The sequence below is a fragment of the Larus michahellis genome, chromosome Z (assembly GCF_964199755.1).
Source record: "Larus michahellis chromosome Z, bLarMic1.1, whole genome shotgun sequence".
NCBI classification, from domain to species: domain Eukaryota; kingdom Metazoa; phylum Chordata; class Aves; order Charadriiformes; family Laridae; genus Larus; species Larus michahellis.
In genome coordinates, this window is record NC_133930.1 from 45,707,222 (window position 1) to 45,726,613 (window position 19,392).

The 19,392-nt window shown below is 37.3% G+C and overlaps 1 protein-coding gene across 3 annotated transcripts in view; it reads left to right on the forward strand.

The window, feature by feature from the left end:
* The window catches only part of LRRC2 (leucine rich repeat containing 2), a 66,044-nt gene that overhangs the window by 22,988 nt on the left and 23,664 nt on the right, over window positions 1-19,392 (forward strand). For all 3 annotated transcript variants that reach the window (XM_074569852.1, XM_074569854.1, XM_074569853.1), the window contains exons 4-5: window positions 4,086-4,242; window positions 16,012-16,148. In XM_074569852.1, the coding sequence (XP_074425953.1) occupies window positions 4,086-4,242; window positions 16,012-16,148 (294 nt within the window). The remainder of the gene's footprint in view (window positions 1-4,085; window positions 4,243-16,011; window positions 16,149-19,392) is intronic.

Consider the following 19,392-nt stretch of genomic DNA (forward strand, 5'->3'; position numbering starts at 1 on the left):
ATCAGACAGGCTTTTTTCTTCTCTTTGTGAAAAATGTGCAGAACCTAGTTGTATTACCCCAGCAGTGAGTGTCCTAAATTCTCCTGTGTTTGCAAAACCCTCGGGACTTGACAGCCTGAGAATGGTGTACTCTGCCACAAGTAATTTGAGGTTCTCAAGCCATGTTTCAGAAAAATTTCTTATTTATCTGAGAGTTTTCCAGGCAAACCCACCAGGAAAATGAGCTGTATAAGGACTTTGGGCCCTTGAATTGTGTGTTCAAATCAGTTGCCTAGGAGAGAATGATGGAGAGTTGATGAAACACTTAACTGAGATCCTTTGTACATGTAAACATGTATCTACTGAATTAAATCAGTTCTTCAGAGAAATAGCACTGCTATTAGAGCAGAATGAAAACTGTGGCAAAATAATGCCATGAATATTCATGTGAATTTTTCAATGAATTTACTTTAGTTCTGTTTTTCCTCTCTGAGTGTTTACTTTCTGCTCGTAACTAATGAATGTTTATTCTCTAGGGGATCAATGAGTTTTAAACAACCTTCAGAAAATATCCAGGAAAGACAAATTTTTTAATTTGTGATATTAATATTGGTAAAGGAAAGGTGATGGTGTTCACTCAAATTCAGAGCAGGACTGCTCTTGGCTGTGCTGCTTACAGAAGCAGAGGATCTGGATGCACACCAGCTTCAAAAACTTTAATGTCAAATGTGCACAACAAGTAAATGAATAACTGATGGTCAAATTCTTTATTTGTAAATTATGACCTTCTTGCATGTCATTTCTTCACAGAAAAAAGGCAGCAAATTAATCACTACATTTGTATTTATTCTCTCTTCTAACATGCCGTATATTTTCACAGAGAACAAAGAGTTTCCATTTGTTATTTTCAGCTGTTAGTGAGGTATTTTCTTGCCACAAAGGGTCAAGTAGAATTGCTGTATTGTGTATTGTACTTATTTACTTTCAGAGATTTTTTTTTTTCCACCAAAAAAATATAAAATTCCTTACCCAGATAGGTAATACACATGGCCCTGAGACATACCAGTTTTGGAACTAGCTTCGGAACTAGCTTCAAACTTTCTCAAAGATGAGGGAGATTTGGATCCAGGGTTTTGGGTTGGCCCATGACAGATAAAACTACAGAGCTGTAAAAGAAACAAAATTGAAACTTCTCAGAGCTTTGATCGCGCTTTTGGTTCAGGCTCATGTCTAGCAGGTAAATTCTCTCCTAATTAGAAGTAGTATACTCAGCAATGGTTGTAGGTTTGCTATTTATTTCCTTTTAATACTTCCCCCCCCCCCCAAAAAAAAAAATCAAAGGAGTTTGAGGCATTGTTTTGCTGTTAAAGGCAAAAGACTGGCTATCTTCCAAGCGTCAGTCTTTGTGGAGCAATTTATCAGCAGACTGTCAGCTTTAGCATGGCAGTAGAAGATTACAAAAGAACACAAGGGAACCAGAGAGTAAAGCAAATGTAAAGCTTGTGCAAATTTCAGTTCCCACCCCTATCTAGTTTGTAAATGAAGTAAAATATCATGTCAATTTATGTTTCAGCAACAAAAATGAATGTATTCTAAGATGGAGAATGCTAAAAAAACACATTATAGCAAAAAATTTGTAAACTTACATTTGCAAATTGATTATAAATAAATAAATAAATAAATAAATAAATATGATTATAAGATACAAAGAAATAATCTCAAGAAAGAAAAGTCAATCAGGGCAATTGGTAGAAGAATGGAACCTCCTTCCATTCTTTTGAAGTCCTGTTTGAATTTATTTCAGTTGATGCACAAGAATATCTCGGTGTTTTAAACTACCATTAATACAAAAGTAAAGATTTTTAAATCTTTTTTTTTTTTTCACTTTAACAATAATAAATAATTTTTAAAAATTTTTGGCTTAATTATTCTAAAATTATGAAGGAGTTTGATCTTAATCTGAGAGAGTGCTTTGTGTGCTGCACAGTTTTCAATGTATCAAGGAGAAGTTTGTGGGATACCCCCTTCGGTTTGGGGGAACAGCAAGGCTGTTGGCTTCAGAGGGGCAACTGCTCCCCTTTGCTCCCTGTTCTATCTGCCAGTAAGGAGCTGGAGATGGTCTGTTGTTACAACAGGGAGCAAAACACCAGTAAGTCAGTAGAAAGACAAAGACAGACCAGGGCTGTGGAGAAATAGAGTGGCAAATGGTATCTGTTACCTAGACCTCTTTTTCCCTCCAGTATGACTATTCTGCATCTGCTTCTCTGTGAATCAGGGTTCTTCCCTATGGTGACATTTATGACACTCCAGCTAAATGCTATCCCCTGTGTGCTGAATTGTCAATTCTGTACAGGTGGAAAGACAATAGTAATTGAATTTGCAGTTGGTATTTATTCTTTTATTTTGCTGCAGAAAAATGTGCGGCACTGAAGGTGGAGGAGTGGAAACCCACTCCAGAAAGCTGGAGAGATTTCTCATTACCAGCCTTGAGGCATTTCGGGCATTTTATTTTTTAACCACCATAAACTGACAAATATAGGAGATGGATGACAATGCAATACACATTGGGTGGGAAAATAAAGCAAGAAATGACACAATCCATATCAAATATGGAAGGGCAGGTAGCAAGGCAGAACTACACATACAGGCTAAGTGTCTGCATGTGTAAATTTGAAAAGAACTGAAATGAGAGGCAGCAACAACCAAACAAAGAACGGTTTATGATCAAAAGTCCAGTATATCTTTAACTACAATTAGATTAGGTGTTTTAATTTAGCTAAGAGTTAAGTAGCACTATTCGTAGTTGAAAAGTTCAGAATTAATAAAAAACAATTATAATGCATCACTTTTGTTTATGTCTTTGGGGACTTACGAAATCTAGAAAGAAAAAAAAAAAGTGGACAATGTCCTCTGTATAAAAACCGGTAATTCCTACCGTGTCCTATTCTTCTTGCACAGGAACCAAATTTGGTAGTTATGAAGGAATTAAAGGCTGAAACTCTTACATCTCTTCTTATGAAGCACAGTTAGTAATAACACCTCATCCAGATTATTTATTCCAGATGTTACCAATGCACAGTGGTATAAAACCCAGGACAGACCAGTAAATTACGTGCTGCTTTAGAAAGTGGAGTTTAAATGATCTGACCTTCGACTTAATGAATTGGTTTTTGTCTGTTTCAAGTTCAAGGAATTTGGTGTCATAATTCAAACAAAGATGTGTACATCTGAACTGAAAGCTAATCAACTAAAGTAATTTTGTAAGAATTAAAGGCTTTGATAACTTTTAGTTTCAGTAACTGTTATACATTGGAGACTTTGGACAAAGAGAATAGTCTGAAAATTACTGAGAAGCAAATATATTTGCTGTGTATTTGGAACAATACTAGAATTCCTAAAGAAAAAGATTCTGTATGGCTAAAGCAAGAATTATTTGTAATTATGGACTGATTTAAAATGACTATTTTTATTCTTCCTAAAGAAGTTTGGTAAAAATTTTCAAACACTGCTGAAATACGTTAGGAAGTTAAGTCACTTATTTGAAAAAAGACTTTGAAAAGGTGATATGTGTACATCCTATCTGAAATGTTTCTATTGCTTGGACTGTGTTTCATCTTGGCAAACAAATTTTGAAACATTGATAGGTATAAGGAACATAGTCACACTTCTTTTTTTTTTTTTTTTTTGCAAACCCTATTTAGATATTCCCCATACACCCACTCTTCTGTACCATGTTGCATTTTACTACATCTTGATGTGTGAATTAAAGCACTGAAATGTGTTTTAAAAAGAAATTCTCCATCTGGAAAAAGGAGATAATATGGGAGACACTGAACAGGTTGAGTGCTTCAGATAGGTTTCAGCTTTAGAGCAAAATGATTGCGTTAACAGTTAAAAAACGAATATGTGGTGACAGACAGCTGCAACGTTCTTCAAAAGCAAACAGCTCCTATGAGGGTTTGGCAAACTGCTGTTCTACATCAAGATAATTAAGGCAAAATGATGAGGTTTGGCTGTGGAACTTTCCCCCTGCTGTATTTAGAATCATGGTAGAACAAAATTCTAACTTGATGCTTTCTGTTTACCTGTTTTTATTTCATTTACAGGAATTCCCAGATTCTCTGAAAGAACAGATCTATCTGAAAGAATGGCATGTGTACAATACGTTGATACAAACCATTCCAGCCTACATTGCATTATTTCAAGATCTGAGAGTACTGGAGTTGTCAAAAAATCAAATAAGCTATCTCCCAGTGGAAATTGGTAAGTAGGTTCAAGATATTCAGCTATTAATACTTATGCCTTTTAACTATATTGCAAGGAAATGAACATCCATGGATATACTTATTCATTTGCTGGTAACTGTCTTCTCGCTTGTTTTCAGTGAACAGTCCCCTCTAAATTTTTACAGCTCTCTTGCTGTAATTGTACTTGCTGAATTGTATGCAATACCACATGTGGAGTATGGCTCAAACATGGGAAAAAACTGACACATTTTTGTTATCTGACTATAAGGCAGTTATTGCTGGTATTCAAGTAGATGGAGAGTTCTTTCTGACAACAGGTGGTGTTTTATGTTCCTTACGGGTTAATAAAAATAGAAGTATTGCAGAATTGTAAACCTCAAACAAGAAGAATTGAAACATAAGATTGTGGTAAAAAGGAATGAGAAATAGAATGCTGGATAAAATCCATCTTTAGAATTTTATAATGAGTTTAGTAATGATCCTCATTTAATAAAGTGGTATATCCAACATGACATCAGAGTTTTTAAAGAAACAAATTCTTAATGCTTACGTACTTCAGTTTTTGCTATTTTAAGCTACATAATAACAAGAATCTTAGTGTTTGGCTCTCCTGTGTTTTCTGATCTTACAATATAAAAAGCTTGTTTGAAAGACTGTAATGGTTTGAGAGGGATTTACTGCTCTGAGAAGGAAGAGTATTGCTGTAACCAGGGCTATCTTTGAAAGGTGAAGAAGCTGGGTTCACTATGAGGCACCTGTAGTTCAGTCCACGCATCCAGGTGTACTAATACCTCAGCCTTTGTTTTTAAGTACAGTAGTCCTAAGCTTCCCCCATGACTGGTATTCATGTTCGCTAAAAGCTAGCAACTTTCGAAAAAAAGGTAAAGACTAAAACCTGCATGTCTGTAGTTACCATAGGTTTAACTAAGAAAACCAGGAAGAGGGAGAGCATCCCAAAACACAGAAATCAGTGCTAGACTTTTCTACTCTTTTTCTATTCTATTAGTAATGCTTTTGATTTATTTACTATCATCATATTTTACACACAGAATTTCCCACTGACATCGAGATATAATTTATAGTTTCAACCTGGCAGCTAAATACGCTAATAAATTATAAACAAGACACGAGAAGGAGATAATGGAGACAAAATAAACACTAATGGTTTTGTCAGCACTTTGTCCGTGGAACTCTGATGGGTCATAGAGTTTAATAGACAAACACCTTCTACCAGGTGGTGTGGAAGAAAGGGGAAATTACATAGTTCTCTTCTAGAGGCTACCCTAAGCCATTAGACATAAGTTTTTAAGAGGTTGCTGCTTAACAGTTGAGTGATTATAAATGCTAATGAAGTCTGTTTCCTGAATAAAGGCACAAACCCAAATGATTACATAACCAGTTCTCTGTAGAACATAATGTAGAAGCCATATCAGACCTTTCTTGGGAAACAAGGAAGAAAGATTCAAGTGCTTCTAGTAGCAATCACTGTTCTTTCAACTGCATTTTAAGTGATGTGATTTCTGCTTCTCAGTAGCTTTCATGTTATTTGCATTTATTCACTTTCCCTCCAGTATACTCATCCCTCCAGCATATACTCAAGGTGTTGCTTTCTTCCTTTCACTGTTTTTGTTGCTGCTTTTTTGTGTAAATGTTTGATTGAGAGGCATAGTGATTATTAGAAAACTGTTTGCTGGAGGTCCTGCCTCAGACACAATGTTATAGTACTCACCATCCTCCTCTTAACAGTAAACGCCTGTATAGAATTTTTTTTGAGAGCAGATATGACTGTACTAAATGCTCATCTGGGGAAACCTGGGACACTGCGTAACAAAATTAGCAAATTTGGTTAGCCGTTTATGCTATTTATACAGTAATTCTACATCACAACAGTCATTTCTAGCCTATCGAAAGACACAGATTCACTGATGTAGTTTAAAAACAAATAATACAAAAAAAACCCACGCCAGGACTGTGAAACTGAACTGTTCAGCACTTTTTTTGCCAAAGCTGCCTAATGATTTTCAGTCTTAGTGAATGTCCTGTGTTGATAGACCACCTATTAGTAACGCAATGGAGCTCCCCTTGTTGTTATGGCATAAATTACAGAGAAGTTTTGATCTCAATTTGTATAATACTCCCTTTGTTGACATGTAAGGTGGTATGCTTGCAAATGGCTGTGCTTTTATTTCATGTAGTATATATGCGCACAGACATAAAAAGTAGTATGTATTGGAAATGTTCATTATCTTAATAAGACATTATGAAGGTCTTGGATATTTTGAAGTTTTTGAATTCTATTTCAAAATGAAACCTCTCATACTTTAGTTGTCTAGCTGCTAAATCATCACAGCAAAAATAATCTATGTGGGTTTGGTTTGGGGGCTCTATCTAAGCAAGGAGTGAGGACTGGGTATTAAATCAGAAGGTAAGGTCTCTGGAAAGGTTAAGTGCTAAGGTATTCATCATTTTGTGTTTTGTTTGCAAAACAGCAGCTAGTAGGTAGATATCACAGCGGAAAGATACTTAAGAGTAATGACAGATGGTTGAAGTTGGCAGTGACACATGCTACTGAGTCTTTAATCTTCACATAGAATTGAAGCCAAGTGTAGACCAACAAATCATCCAGCAGAAGCTAAACTGGTGCACCATCTTTGGCCTACTTTTGATTCTCACAAGAGGGCTTTAAGAGAGAACAGTGAGAGAACAGGAAATGCTAAGAATGTTTTCATTGAAAAAAAAGCATGGCTGCAGTAGCAGTCTCTGGACTAAAATGTCTGCAGGAACTGAAGTTCATGTTCCTGTTTTACCTGATTTAGGATGGAATGCTCGACTCTCAATCAGAGAGAAGAAAGACTTGAATCTATTCTCAGATATTTCAAATTACACTCTTAGCTATAATCACCTATGCACCTGAACAGATCAAATTTGGATCAGAAGACAGATGAGAATACTTTTGATTTGATTCTTTTTGTGGAATAGGAAATATTTTCACAGAAAGAAAGTAAACAAAAATGGAGAAAACTGCAAAATGGATTTGTTTTCTGTCACAAAGTTGTCAGGTCTGTTTTTCCCAGGAATAACAGAAAAAATCATGAGCAGGGGTGTAGCCAGGGGTTTTTCTTTGGCAATGGCTTCTGGGTGAGATGGCAGTTCTGCCTCTGACTGCATGGCTGCAGTGCAGTCGTTGTATACCAGTTACTGCTAGTATGTTAGCAATTGCTATAATTGAAAATATCCAATATATTCCCATAGGAAGTAGTGAACTGCATTTTCATGGGATACCAAAGATTTTGGCTGGGATGGGATAGTGATATCAGGATTTTTTTGTCCCACAAATTATTCATGAAACATCTCAGAAAGCTGTTAGTAAAATCTTTGTACCTCATTATGTTCTCTCACATTTTTTTATATGCCAAATATTTAAGAGGAAAAATTGAGACATATTTTAATAAGAAACCACAGGGATTTTTTTGTCTCCTCCCTACCTCACATTATAAAATTTCTTTTGTGTATACCATTAATCCAATTTCCTAGAAATCAGAGGGGAAAACTATAACTAATACAGTTTTAAATGACTTCTGGATACCTAAAATAGCTTTTTCTATTAATAAGATTCACAGTGTGCTGATGTGTGAGTTTCCAAGAAGAAAATACATATTCTCAGTTTAAATGTGGTTTAGTTCTGAGGAGTTGCAGTTTCATCTCTTACCCTTGCCATTTATTCAGTTTTGAATATTATCTGTCCAGCAGCTCCATCTTGTATACAATTGAGGAAAATTTTGTTTATATTCCCCATTTGAAGGGGAAGTATTAAACACCTTTGTTGCAAGTTGACTGATTTTTGCAGGATGCCAGTTGCTTTAAGGCTAGTGGCTCAAATGGTGGCTTGCTCCTACTGGAACAGCTGGTAAGCTCCCCAAAATTTAACCCTTGGTTAGTGTATCACAAAAGTACAAAATTTTACTTTTTATTGGACCAACTAGAGAGGAAATTTTTTATTCATCTGCTTAAGCCATCAAAAATGGGAATATTTTACTAAAATGTAATACAAACATGCTGCTTTAACAGATTTCAACATCATTGGATCTTGCAAAGGCCAGTACTTTACTAAGCTGAATTTCGTGAAAGGATTTTAAATAGTGCCAATGGGTACTGAGCTCAAACTGTAAACACTGCCATGGAAACCACTCATTACATAAATTATTTTTGCCAAAAGATACCTATATATTTACTTTGACATATTGCTTCATGTAACTACATTATATATAACAATCTTAGAACAGGCTCCTTCTACACACAGCAGATTGGTATTAACAACCTATGGTTTATTCCTCTGTCTTCACTTGGGTCACAACGGGAATGTTGAAGGCTGTGCACACCACATATGATGGAAAAGTTTTATCCAAAAAGTAGATTTTTCGGTTTCCAAAGTGATCAAAATGTGTTGTTCTACCCTTCCCAAACAGCTTACTCTGTGTCTATTTTTGATGCTCAGAAAGTGTTTTCCAGCCCAGGCACTGAACTTATACTCTACTTTGCCCTTGGGACATACAGCTTTTTTTGGGGACCCCCATGGAGTTCAGAGTCCATGTTTCAGCTTATCTGCTCACATGAAAAAAGGAAGTCACATACTTTTCTATAGAATTTCTGATCTACCAAAGTATCTTCAGTTCAATGCATTGCATTTTTTTTTTTTGTTAATTTCCTTTTCAGCCCTTTCAGTAGACCCTCACCCTACATTTTTTCCCCCAAAGGTCTCTCAATCTACCATTCAGCCCACAGGAACTTCTTCATGTTTTTCTAACTCTATTTTGCTACAAGAAAACCTTCTCTTTTTTTTTTTCTCCTTATATTGTACTAATATTCTTCTGACCACAGACCAAGATCCCAAGCTTTATCCTTTTTATTTTTTGTTTGTAGTAGTCACTCACAATTTCTCTCAGCATATTTAAATGTTTTTAATTGAACACATGAAGGTTGGTTAAAGAATGAAATTTTACTAGCCCACCGTCAACCTGTTACTGTGCTACAGCTTTTATAAGCCCTAGTGGCAAAAAAAGCTTTTGCAACTTTGTTATGCAAAAGGAGGTCAGGAATTCTTCATTCCTCCTTTGCTTGGATGTTTTGAGCAGAGGTTTAAAAAATTAAAACCTGATGTTTTAACTACTACCTGTAAGCTTGAACATCAATATCTCCTTTCAGACAAAGGCAATATTGCCGATTCAGCATAGAAGACTGGAAATAGGAGACTATTTGTCTTGGCCTATAGGAAGCTGCTATCAGATCATTGCAGATCAATGCAAAAATTTGCTTTGCATTTTACTCCAGATTGTACAAGTGGATTTGCATTTGCATTGAATGGGTTTCTTAGATAATAAAGGCCCTCTGTAGCCTCATCTGTATTTTGCCTCTGACACCTTGTCAAGAGCACTAATGTGGGCTTATCTAAATGGTGAAGTTGCATTACCATTATTACTATGCTGCATTGTTCATCAGAAATCATAGAGTTTAATTACTGGTTTAATTTTTTTCATATAATGAATTAAAAATTTAAAGTGGGAATAAACACTATCTTAGACAACTACGGCATTTTAACTCCCACTTAAAAATAAAATATTCTTAATTGTGAAACTACCATGGAAGCGACGGATTTCATTACTGCTTTTACTGCCTCTCCTTGGAAAACACAGAGATTTCAGCTGTTTAACTCCCTAATATGCGTTTTTTATAGAACTGAAAATTCAGTGCCATTAAGCATAATTAACAAGAGCGGTGTATCAGCAGCGATTTTATTATTACTACTTTTAATGGAGAAGTTGAGCTTGAGTATTATTTGAATGTATAGGTGGCAGGTGCGGTGTTCAAATCCTGCTCTACATTTGTGGAGTTGTGAAGAGGGTGTCTCCTCCTCTGTCCCCTCCTAAGGCTGCCTCAGTGGCTGTACTGCATGCTCATTAAGCCTGGTGGTGGCTGGGGACCATACCTAAGAGAGTGGAGAACTTCTACACTAAGAAGTTACAAATAAACCCATAATTACAGATTACAGGGTAGCGAAGGTCTGTCATACTGCTTTACCACCCCCTTCAGCCCCGCCTAATCTCCCAGCTGTTATTTCAAGAAACTCCAAATGTGGGTGAGAATGTCTGGAATCTTACTGACAATTCCTATAGCATTTGAAGGTTACTTATGGACTCATTGCTCCCCAATTTTGCACTCCTTCAGCCAAGATACCTGCATTTGAGAATTTTGAATTGTCTTAGGTGTTATCTTATAGTTGTATATTTGCGGTCTTTCTCTCACAAAAATAGCCTAGCAAACTTGTTTAACAGGTCTAGGGGAAAAGGAGAGTGACAGTATTACTCCTTTTGTCTGAGAAAGGAAAAGATTTCCATCTGTAACCTGGATTACCATTCAGGCAACCTAATTCTGTCCCTGGGTAGATAGTTGCTTGTAAGAATTTTAAACAATTTTTTAGAGGAAGGAATAATTAGATACGTGGAGCTGAATGGAAAACAGGTTGAAATTAAAAATTTATAAAGGAAAAGCAAGTATTGCCCAACTCATTTGGTTTCTATCTTTCTTTTGAGAAAAAGATTGAGCTTCAAGTACTAGATCTTGTCTATCTGGCATCCCATAAAGTATTTGATACAGTGAATTATGGAAAATGAATGTTTGAATCTAAGAAACTGGACTTTGATGCAACAATGATAAAAATGAACAAGGAAGTTGTTAAAGCAGAGGCAACAAGGCACTCATTTGCAAAGAGAAGCTAGTGGTCAGGAGGAAGATCACTTGTGGAGTTTCTGAAGGATTAGTCTTGAGTTTATTTCTTAATTCTTTTGAGGAACTGGGCTACTGAAATTTTCTGCTGACACAATTTGGGTGTTATTGTCACTGCACAAACAGGAGGAAATATGAAAAGCTGGATGTGCAGGTGGGCTTTCAAATAAGTAGAGAGATTAAATTCATGATTGCAGAGTTCAAGGTCATGTACTCAGGAGACAGTAATTTGTGCAGCAAGTCATGAGCTCATTAAATGCAAATAGTTGAAGAAACGAGTTTTCTAATCTAACAGTCACAGAAGGGCAATCCAGTATGATACATACATAAAGTTGTGGTCACCCAGATTCAAGAAAAGTTATTTCAGATGGGAAGAGATGCAAAATAAGTCTATTAGGACCGTTCAGGGAGGGGAATTTTTGTTTTGTGAGAAGATTAGGAGAATTGACTTATTCAGGCTAGTAAAATAAATTCTGATATAGCTACTACCTATGAAAATAGGTACCTATCAGAGAAATAAATACCAGGGAAGGAAAAGAGCTATGTAAAGATAAAATTAGCAAAATAATTAACGGTTATAAAACTTCTATGAACAAATTCAGACTGGCAATCTGAAGACAATTCCAGATCATGAAAAGGATGAAACTCAGTAAGTTAGTTTTTCCAGAAGAGCAGTGGATGTAAAAAAAGAAACTACTTTTAAGGCGGCAAGTGATAAATCAAAAAATGGGATTATGTAAAGCGGGGCTGTAAAGGTTTTATCCAGGAGGTCCTGGTGAGTCCTATGTATGTCTTATGGTCCTAGAGGGAGGGTTAATTCTTGACTCAGAATTCTTGACTCAGCTGTCAGGTGGCATAACTTAACCCACTGGAGACCCCAAAGATGAAAAAACAGCCATTATACAGAATTCCAAGAGATTGCTCCTGGCAGGCAGGTCTTGGTGAACACTCATCTATGCTGTCCTGAGTTTGTTCTCAGAATTAAATCCAGTGCTAAGACTCATGGCTTTTTTCCAGTAAATTTCATAGTCTTAGCCACAGCAATTACTGGCAATTGAGTGTAGGTTCTGTAGTGTGCTTTTGTCAAGTTAGAGAAAGATTACATATAACAAGAAAGAATGTGATGCGTCTTCTATTTCCTTGCTTTCTCATACCTGCAAACTAAGACAAACCATATTATGAATATTGACATACATGTTGGAAATTGTGAAAGGAGAAAAAAATCTTGAAAAGCCATGGTTTCAGAAGGCAGGAAAGTCAGAAAGGGAAGCTGTGTTTGACTCCATCACTCTGCCCAGAAAGGCTGTTGAATTTTTGTGATTTTTTTTTGTAAGCAATTCTGCTACATGCCTCCTAGTTATGCACCAGAGATGCATCATCTGAGCAGTTAGACAAGAGGATGACGAGGATGTTGGTGATAGATGCCTTCTTTGCGTTAGTTCTCCAGCTACTAATGGAACTGAGAGGTAGAAATTTCAGTATCTGAAAAGTTAGCAAATACATCTGTTGTGGGTTAATACTCACAGGCATCTAAGCCTCACACAGCTTGCTCAGCACTCCGCAGCTGCTTGTTCAGTCTCCCACAGCAGGATGGGGAGAGAATTGGAAGGGCAAAAGTGAGCATCAGCATAAAGACAGTTTAATAAGTGAAGAAAAGCAAACAAGCAAACAAACATACAAGTGATGCAAAAGCAATCACTCACCACCAGCTAAGCAATGCCCAGCCAGTCCCTGAGCAATAGCCACCTTGGACCCCCCCCCAGTTCCTTCCCCACTCCCAACTTTTACTGCTGAATGTGACGTTACATGCTGCAGTATATTCCTTTGGTCAATTTGGGTCCAGTGTCTTGGCCCGGTCCCCTCCTAGGCTTTTGCCCACCCCTAGCTGACTCACTGGGGCAGCAGAGTGAGAAGCAAGAGAAGACCTTCATGCTGTTTAAAAACTATTCAGCAATAGTGAAAACATTGGTGTGTTATCACCACTGTTTTGTCACAAATCCAAAACAGAGCAATACATGGTCTGCTATATAGAAAATTAACTCCATTCCAGACAGACCCAGTACAACATGCCATTGCTAAAAGAAAAGACAAAACATTCCAGTGCTACTGAGTGAGTAGCTTGTTTTTTGTTACAATGGGATTTGTTCTCCTTCACTGAGGGATTAATTGGATGAGGAATTATTTTGCGATTCTCTGATTCTCTATTTATTTTAAGGCATTTCTGCTTTAGTGATTATTTTGTTGCAATGAGGTGGTAAGTTGATGTTTATGTAGCTTAGCATTACATACATTAAGATGTAATATCTTAATTTGTCTGCATTGTGGTATTAAACCTGGTGAGGCTTCATCATAGGTAGGCTAAACTTTTACCACTTTTATGTGCTTAAAAATCCAGAAATAAGGCGGTTCATGTGTTTAAGCATTAAGTCAGTTTTATTACTCTCTTGCGCCATCCCCAGTGATCCTCGCGGGGCAGTAATGTACTGCCAAAACAATGCCTGTTGTAGTCTTACAGAAAATTTTTCTTCTGCTATTTTAACTAAAAGAGCACTTCACAGCGAATAGCAAAGACAAGGTTACCTTCCTAAAAGGACACTGCATTTTGAAATGCCATCGCAGTTTCTATTTCTAGCAGAGCCAAAACTGGGAGGAAGCTGAGTGGAAACTTCTATATTTTTCTCTGTTGCAAGCTGTAGAGGTTATTATAATGGAGTTCTAACCATATACGGTTTGTCTGCCACCTGTAAGAAAGATTTGAGTGGTCCAGCCATCAAATGAAGACAATGTTTTGTACAAGGGAAACTTGTGTTTGTGTAAAATGCTTAAAATGCTGTGAGATTTGGTGGCTCCTAGTATTGGTCATCAAACTGCATGCCTCTTCCTCTAACAACAGAAATTTCTCAGGGGAAAAACGTGGAGCTTTCAATTCTCTATGTTTCTTTTTTGCCCTTTTCTGTGGAAGCACCATCTGACTTCCGTTAAGGATTTCCACATGTTGCAAAAGCTGAGAAGCTCTAAAACAACTTTTGCTTTGGAGAGAGTTTAGCTAAGCGTTGGTGCCTTGAGGATAAGCTCATTATTATGACACTGGAACTCTTGAGATGTACTGTAGAGAGAGTCTCTCCAGTGTCGTCCAAATCCCATGAAACACTAGATTATTTTTAAAAATTAGATTATAAATAGAAGAATGATGTAACATAAAATTATGACTCTTGTGTATGTCTTGTCTTTGTTTGCCAATGTAAGTTTTTGTTTGCTCTGAGAACCTATTGACACAAGATACTGTTGTTTCCTGATTTCCAGCTGCTGAATTGAATTTAATTTTCTTACTGCTGCTTTTCCTTTGGAATGCTCTATCACTGATTTGAAGGGAATACTGCAGATTATATGAAGTTGAGTGGTGTGGTTGATACACTTGTGGGAAGGGATGCATGCTATCCAGGGGGGCCTTGACAGGCTTGAGGAGTGGGACAATGTGAACTTCATAAAAGTCAGCAAGGCCAAATGCAAGGTCCCGCACCTGAGCTGGGGCAATTTCCAATGTCAATACAGACTTGGGGATGAATGGATTGAGAGCAGCCCCACAGGGAAGGACTTTGGGATACTGGTGGAAAAGAAAATAGATATGAGCTGGCAACATGCACTTGCAGCCAACTGTGTTCTGGGCTGCATCAAAAGAAGCACGGCCAGCAGGTTGAAGGAATTGATTCTCCCCTTACATTCCATGCCTGTTAGATTACAACAGGAATACTGCAACCAGTTCTGGGGTCCCCAGTACAACAAAGACATGGACCTGTTAGAATGGGTTCAGCGGAGGGTAGTGAAAATGGTCAGAGGGCTGGAACATCTCTCCTATGAGGACAGGCTGAGAGAGTTGGGGTTGTTCAACCTGGAGAAGAGAAGGCTCTGGGAGCACCTTATTGGAACCTTGCAATATATGAAGGGGGCTTATGAGAAAGATGGAGAGAGACTTTTTACCAGGGCCTGTTGTGACAGGACAAGAAGTAACAGTTTTAAACTGAAAGAGGATAGATTTAGATTGCACATAAGGAAGTAATTTTTTACGATGAGGATGGTTAGACATTGGAGTAGGTTTCCTAGAAAAGTTGTGGATGCCTTATAATGGGAAGTGTTCAAAGTTAGGTTGAATGGGGCTTTGCACTAAGATGATCTTTGAAGGTCCCTTCCAACAGAAATAATTTTGTGATTCTGTGATTCTATCATCACCCAGGTAATACAACAGCACAGCTGTCCATAGAAAGTTCTCATTTTGTTATGTATGTATTTAAGGACTCCTTTGCTAACACATCAGCTATGTGATACATTCAAATTCCTTACTTCCTTCCCCTTTGATTATATCACAATATAATTTGCATTTTTTCAGTATAATACGCTTTGCATTGTAATGATATTTCTAAACCTGTTTTTGTGTAGATTATGTAATTCTATAAGCTGAAGAAACAGAAAGTAGAATGTGACTATATGTAGCCTAGAATATTACAAGGGCCTTAAAATTAGGCTGACAAAGATAATAAATTGCAATAAAGAAAATAGTGAAGCAAATGGACATGTCCATTATATTTTATAATCAAAAGTATGCAATGCTGGATACGAAAGACAATTCTTGATGTAATAAGTTTAACAGAAGTGATTGTTCACAATGAAAAAGTCCTATAAAAAATACTAAGATGCTTTTCAGTTAGCAGGCAGTTTTCTACAGTGGCCAAACCAAAAGCCAACTTTTCTAGTTTCAACTGAGGTCAATAGGCATCTCATGCCCGGTAGAATGAAGATTTTTGCAAGTCTTTGCTCCCTCCTTTCAAACTCTTGCCAAAACCATTGCTGATTAAGGGAAGTCCATACGAGTGCCACACAGCACTGTTGCACTCACACAATGTTAGTGATCTTTGCTAAACTAAGTATGCCTTTTATTTTTACTTTCTCCTTTCTTTTTTTTTTTTTTTTTCCTTCAAATGCACTGATTTTAATTACCTTTCCTTCACAGGCTGTTTAAAAAACCTCAAAGTGCTCAATGTGAGTTTCAATAATTTGAAGTCAATCCCTCCAGAATTGGGTGATTGTGAGAATCTGGAAAAACTGGATTTGTCTGGAAATATGGAAATAACAGAACTCCCATTTGAAGTAAGATAACAAAATATCTTTTTTATTTTGCTTACAAGGTATTTTATCATAGTCTTAAAATCTTTTCTTAACAGAGTAAATCACATTCCTTGCAGTTTTTAGCAATAATGTTTTAGTAGTAATATCACTGGAAATGCCTTAGCAGCAGTTAAACAGGACCAAGCTTCTTTATTTTGGTTTTCAAGTGACTAAATTTTGCTTGTATTTATTCTGATATATGAAGGAGGACATGATCCCAAAGGGAATTTGGCCAGTGGTGATAAGGAGAAGCCTACAAATAGCTATTTTCTGTGAAAGTGAAGTGCATCTTGACAGTCAAATTGATATACTAACCTTCATTTGTTCCCACTGTTTTCCTTTAAAAAGAACAGGGAGAGTTCTATAAACAACACTGCATGTTGCTGTGAGCATAAATACCTTTCTGAAAGGGATATTACTTGTGAGGCACAGCATGAATATATAATAAAGACTGAGAAAAGGACTGCCAGGCATGAACCAACATTATTTCTTGTGTTGGATGCATAACTGCTCTCTGCCTCAGCTGCTCTGAGACTTACTGTTCACGGAGGCTGGTACCTAACCACTGTTTCAGATGTCATCTGTATTTTTCAGTTCTTAATATCCTGATTCCTAGAGGATGAGTTGGGGAGCTTTAGGGAGATGTGTCAGGCTGTTCTTTACTGATTCCTACTTTTTCTCTAAACATCTGTTACCGATGCGATGTTGGAGTGGATTAAATTTATGTGAGACCTGGTTAGACCATGCTTATGTTCTGTTCTGAGAAAATGTGAACAGCAATTAAATTTTCCCTCTGACTTTTCACTGTAAGGTAGTTTATCTGAAAAGAATTGTTAAAAAATGATGTGAAGGAAACAGAAACAAAGGATGAACATTAGCTTCACATCATAAGTGAACACTGTATGGAAATGCTAGCAACAGCACAAACAGCGCAGGTCTCCTTTCCTCTTCTCCTACTCCTTCAGATATCAAAGATAGGGGATAAACCACATGAAACTTAACTGGTTAAAAAAAACCATAATGGAATCAGAAAAAAATATATCCTGAACAGGCAAAGGAATTAAATATAAGCATCTAGGAGAAGTAAGTATATTCAAACCTGTGGACTAGAATGGTGAAATTAGCCTCAATTGTTGGTATGCTAAAATCAATTAATATTTTCCCAGTTGCTTCTAAAGGCCTATGTCTATGCATTATGGGTAGCCTTTGCAAGTAAACCTAACTGTGCATGTAAGTCTTTTGAGGGCTGAGAAACACTGAGACAATTTTCTCCTGGAAAGCTCAAAAATATTGTTCCCTTCTGGCAGTGTCCTATTCAATGGGATTGAAAGCCACTAAAACTGAGCGTAGGCTACTGCGTAATGGTTCACTTACAATCTATGGAAAAAATTTGGAGGTGTGCAAATGACCTTTATATAGCAGCAAAAACTGGAAGAACATCATGTCAGTATGGTATAAAAGGTCAAGAAGAAAAAAAATTGTGATTGTCTATTGTGTTTCCTTGTTTCTCTGGAGGCTGGCACTTAATTTATACTTGCAGTGACGTGGAAGGTAGGCTACACAAACTCTTCTGATTCAGTTTATAAAATTAGTTTTCAAGAATCAACATTTCAAGGGCAGCTTTGGAAGCCAAACATACAATTAAAGGAGCACTTTTCTCAAATAATTTAAAATGCTGCAAAGTGTTTGGCCTTCGGTGTACTCAGTGTGGCTGATGTTACTCAGAGCAATTGCATCAGTATCTTTTCTAATGTAATAGGTGTCTGATGTTTGATTCTCAGATGGACAAAAGCTGGTACTCACTGGCAGGTAACTATTTAATGAATTAAAATATTGAATTAGTCTGAACAGTCTTAAAAGGGAAAACAGAAAGACACTGTGAAATGTTGTGGTGGGCTAGCCTTGGCTAATAGCCAAACACCCACTCAGCTGCTCACTTCCTCCCCCTCTTCAGCGTGACACTGGGAGAAAATAGGATAAGAAAGCTCATGGGTAGAGATAAAATATGGGGAAATTGTTTACCATTTACTATTGTGGGCAAAACAGACTGTACTTGGGGAAGATTAATTTAATATTTGCCAATATATATTTGGCTAGTGAGAAACAAAGACTTTGAAACATCTTTTCTCCCCCCTCTCCCACGGTCAGCTTCACTCCTTCACTCCAGATCCATCTCCCAGCCCTGAGAGGTGCAGGGAGGCAGGCGGAGTTATAGCCAGTACACAATGGTTTCTAGCTACTTCTCCTTCCTTGTCACACTTTTCCTTTGCTCCAGGGTGGGGATTGCCATGGGCTGCACTTTCTTCAGGAATATACATCTGCAGCAGCATGAGTCTTTCACAAGTCGTGGTGTGGAGATCTGATCCACCATGGAGCACCTCCCCCTCCTCCTGTTTGGACCTTGGTGTTCCCTCTGCTCTTTCTCACTCTTTTTATTCTCTCCCCCTTTCTCCAGCATTTTTTTCCCTTTCTTAAATAAGTTTTTAGAGTGACACCACACATGTGGCTGAGGGGCTCAGCTTTTTCCTGTGGCAGGTCAGTTGGAGCCAGCTGGAACTGTCTGAGTCCAGCATGGGGAAGCTGCCAGAACCTTGCCATGGACACCCAATAAAAGTATTTATGAACCCAAGTTAGACATATTAGATCAATTATTAGCTAATACAATTGTTGCTAACATCTATTAATACAGTGAAATGCTCACAAAAGTTGGTCATCGTTCTCTCCTGTGGTGTGAGTACTGGAAACTGGAGAGTGTAAATGAACAAGTACATGCAAGCTGTGTTTTGGTAGGTGAATGAGTTCCCTTTAAAAACCTGGCAACTGATACACAGAATAAGGTAGAGAATTGCTAAAAATGTTCCCTGTTCGATTTTTAGGAAGTTCAATTTTTATTTGACTTTCAAGTCCTTAAAAGTTTCTTCTGGGAAGGTTAAAGAAAAGCATGAGAACAGCAACAGTATTCTCCAGTGCAAAACTTACTCAAAAGAAATAAAAGCAAACTTCAGCCCAGCAGAAATGATCAAAGTCTAATTTTACCTTGATTTTGTACATAGAATAATGGCCAGGGAGACGCTGATAACAAATACGAAAATGGATGCAAAGAGATTGATAACATGCCCATAATTCAGTCAAGAATTGTTGACAGACCCATAAAGGTTTATGAGATCATCAGAACTCTGAGACTGAATTACATCGTCAGTAATCAGTTTCCCTGTTCCCTTTCTAT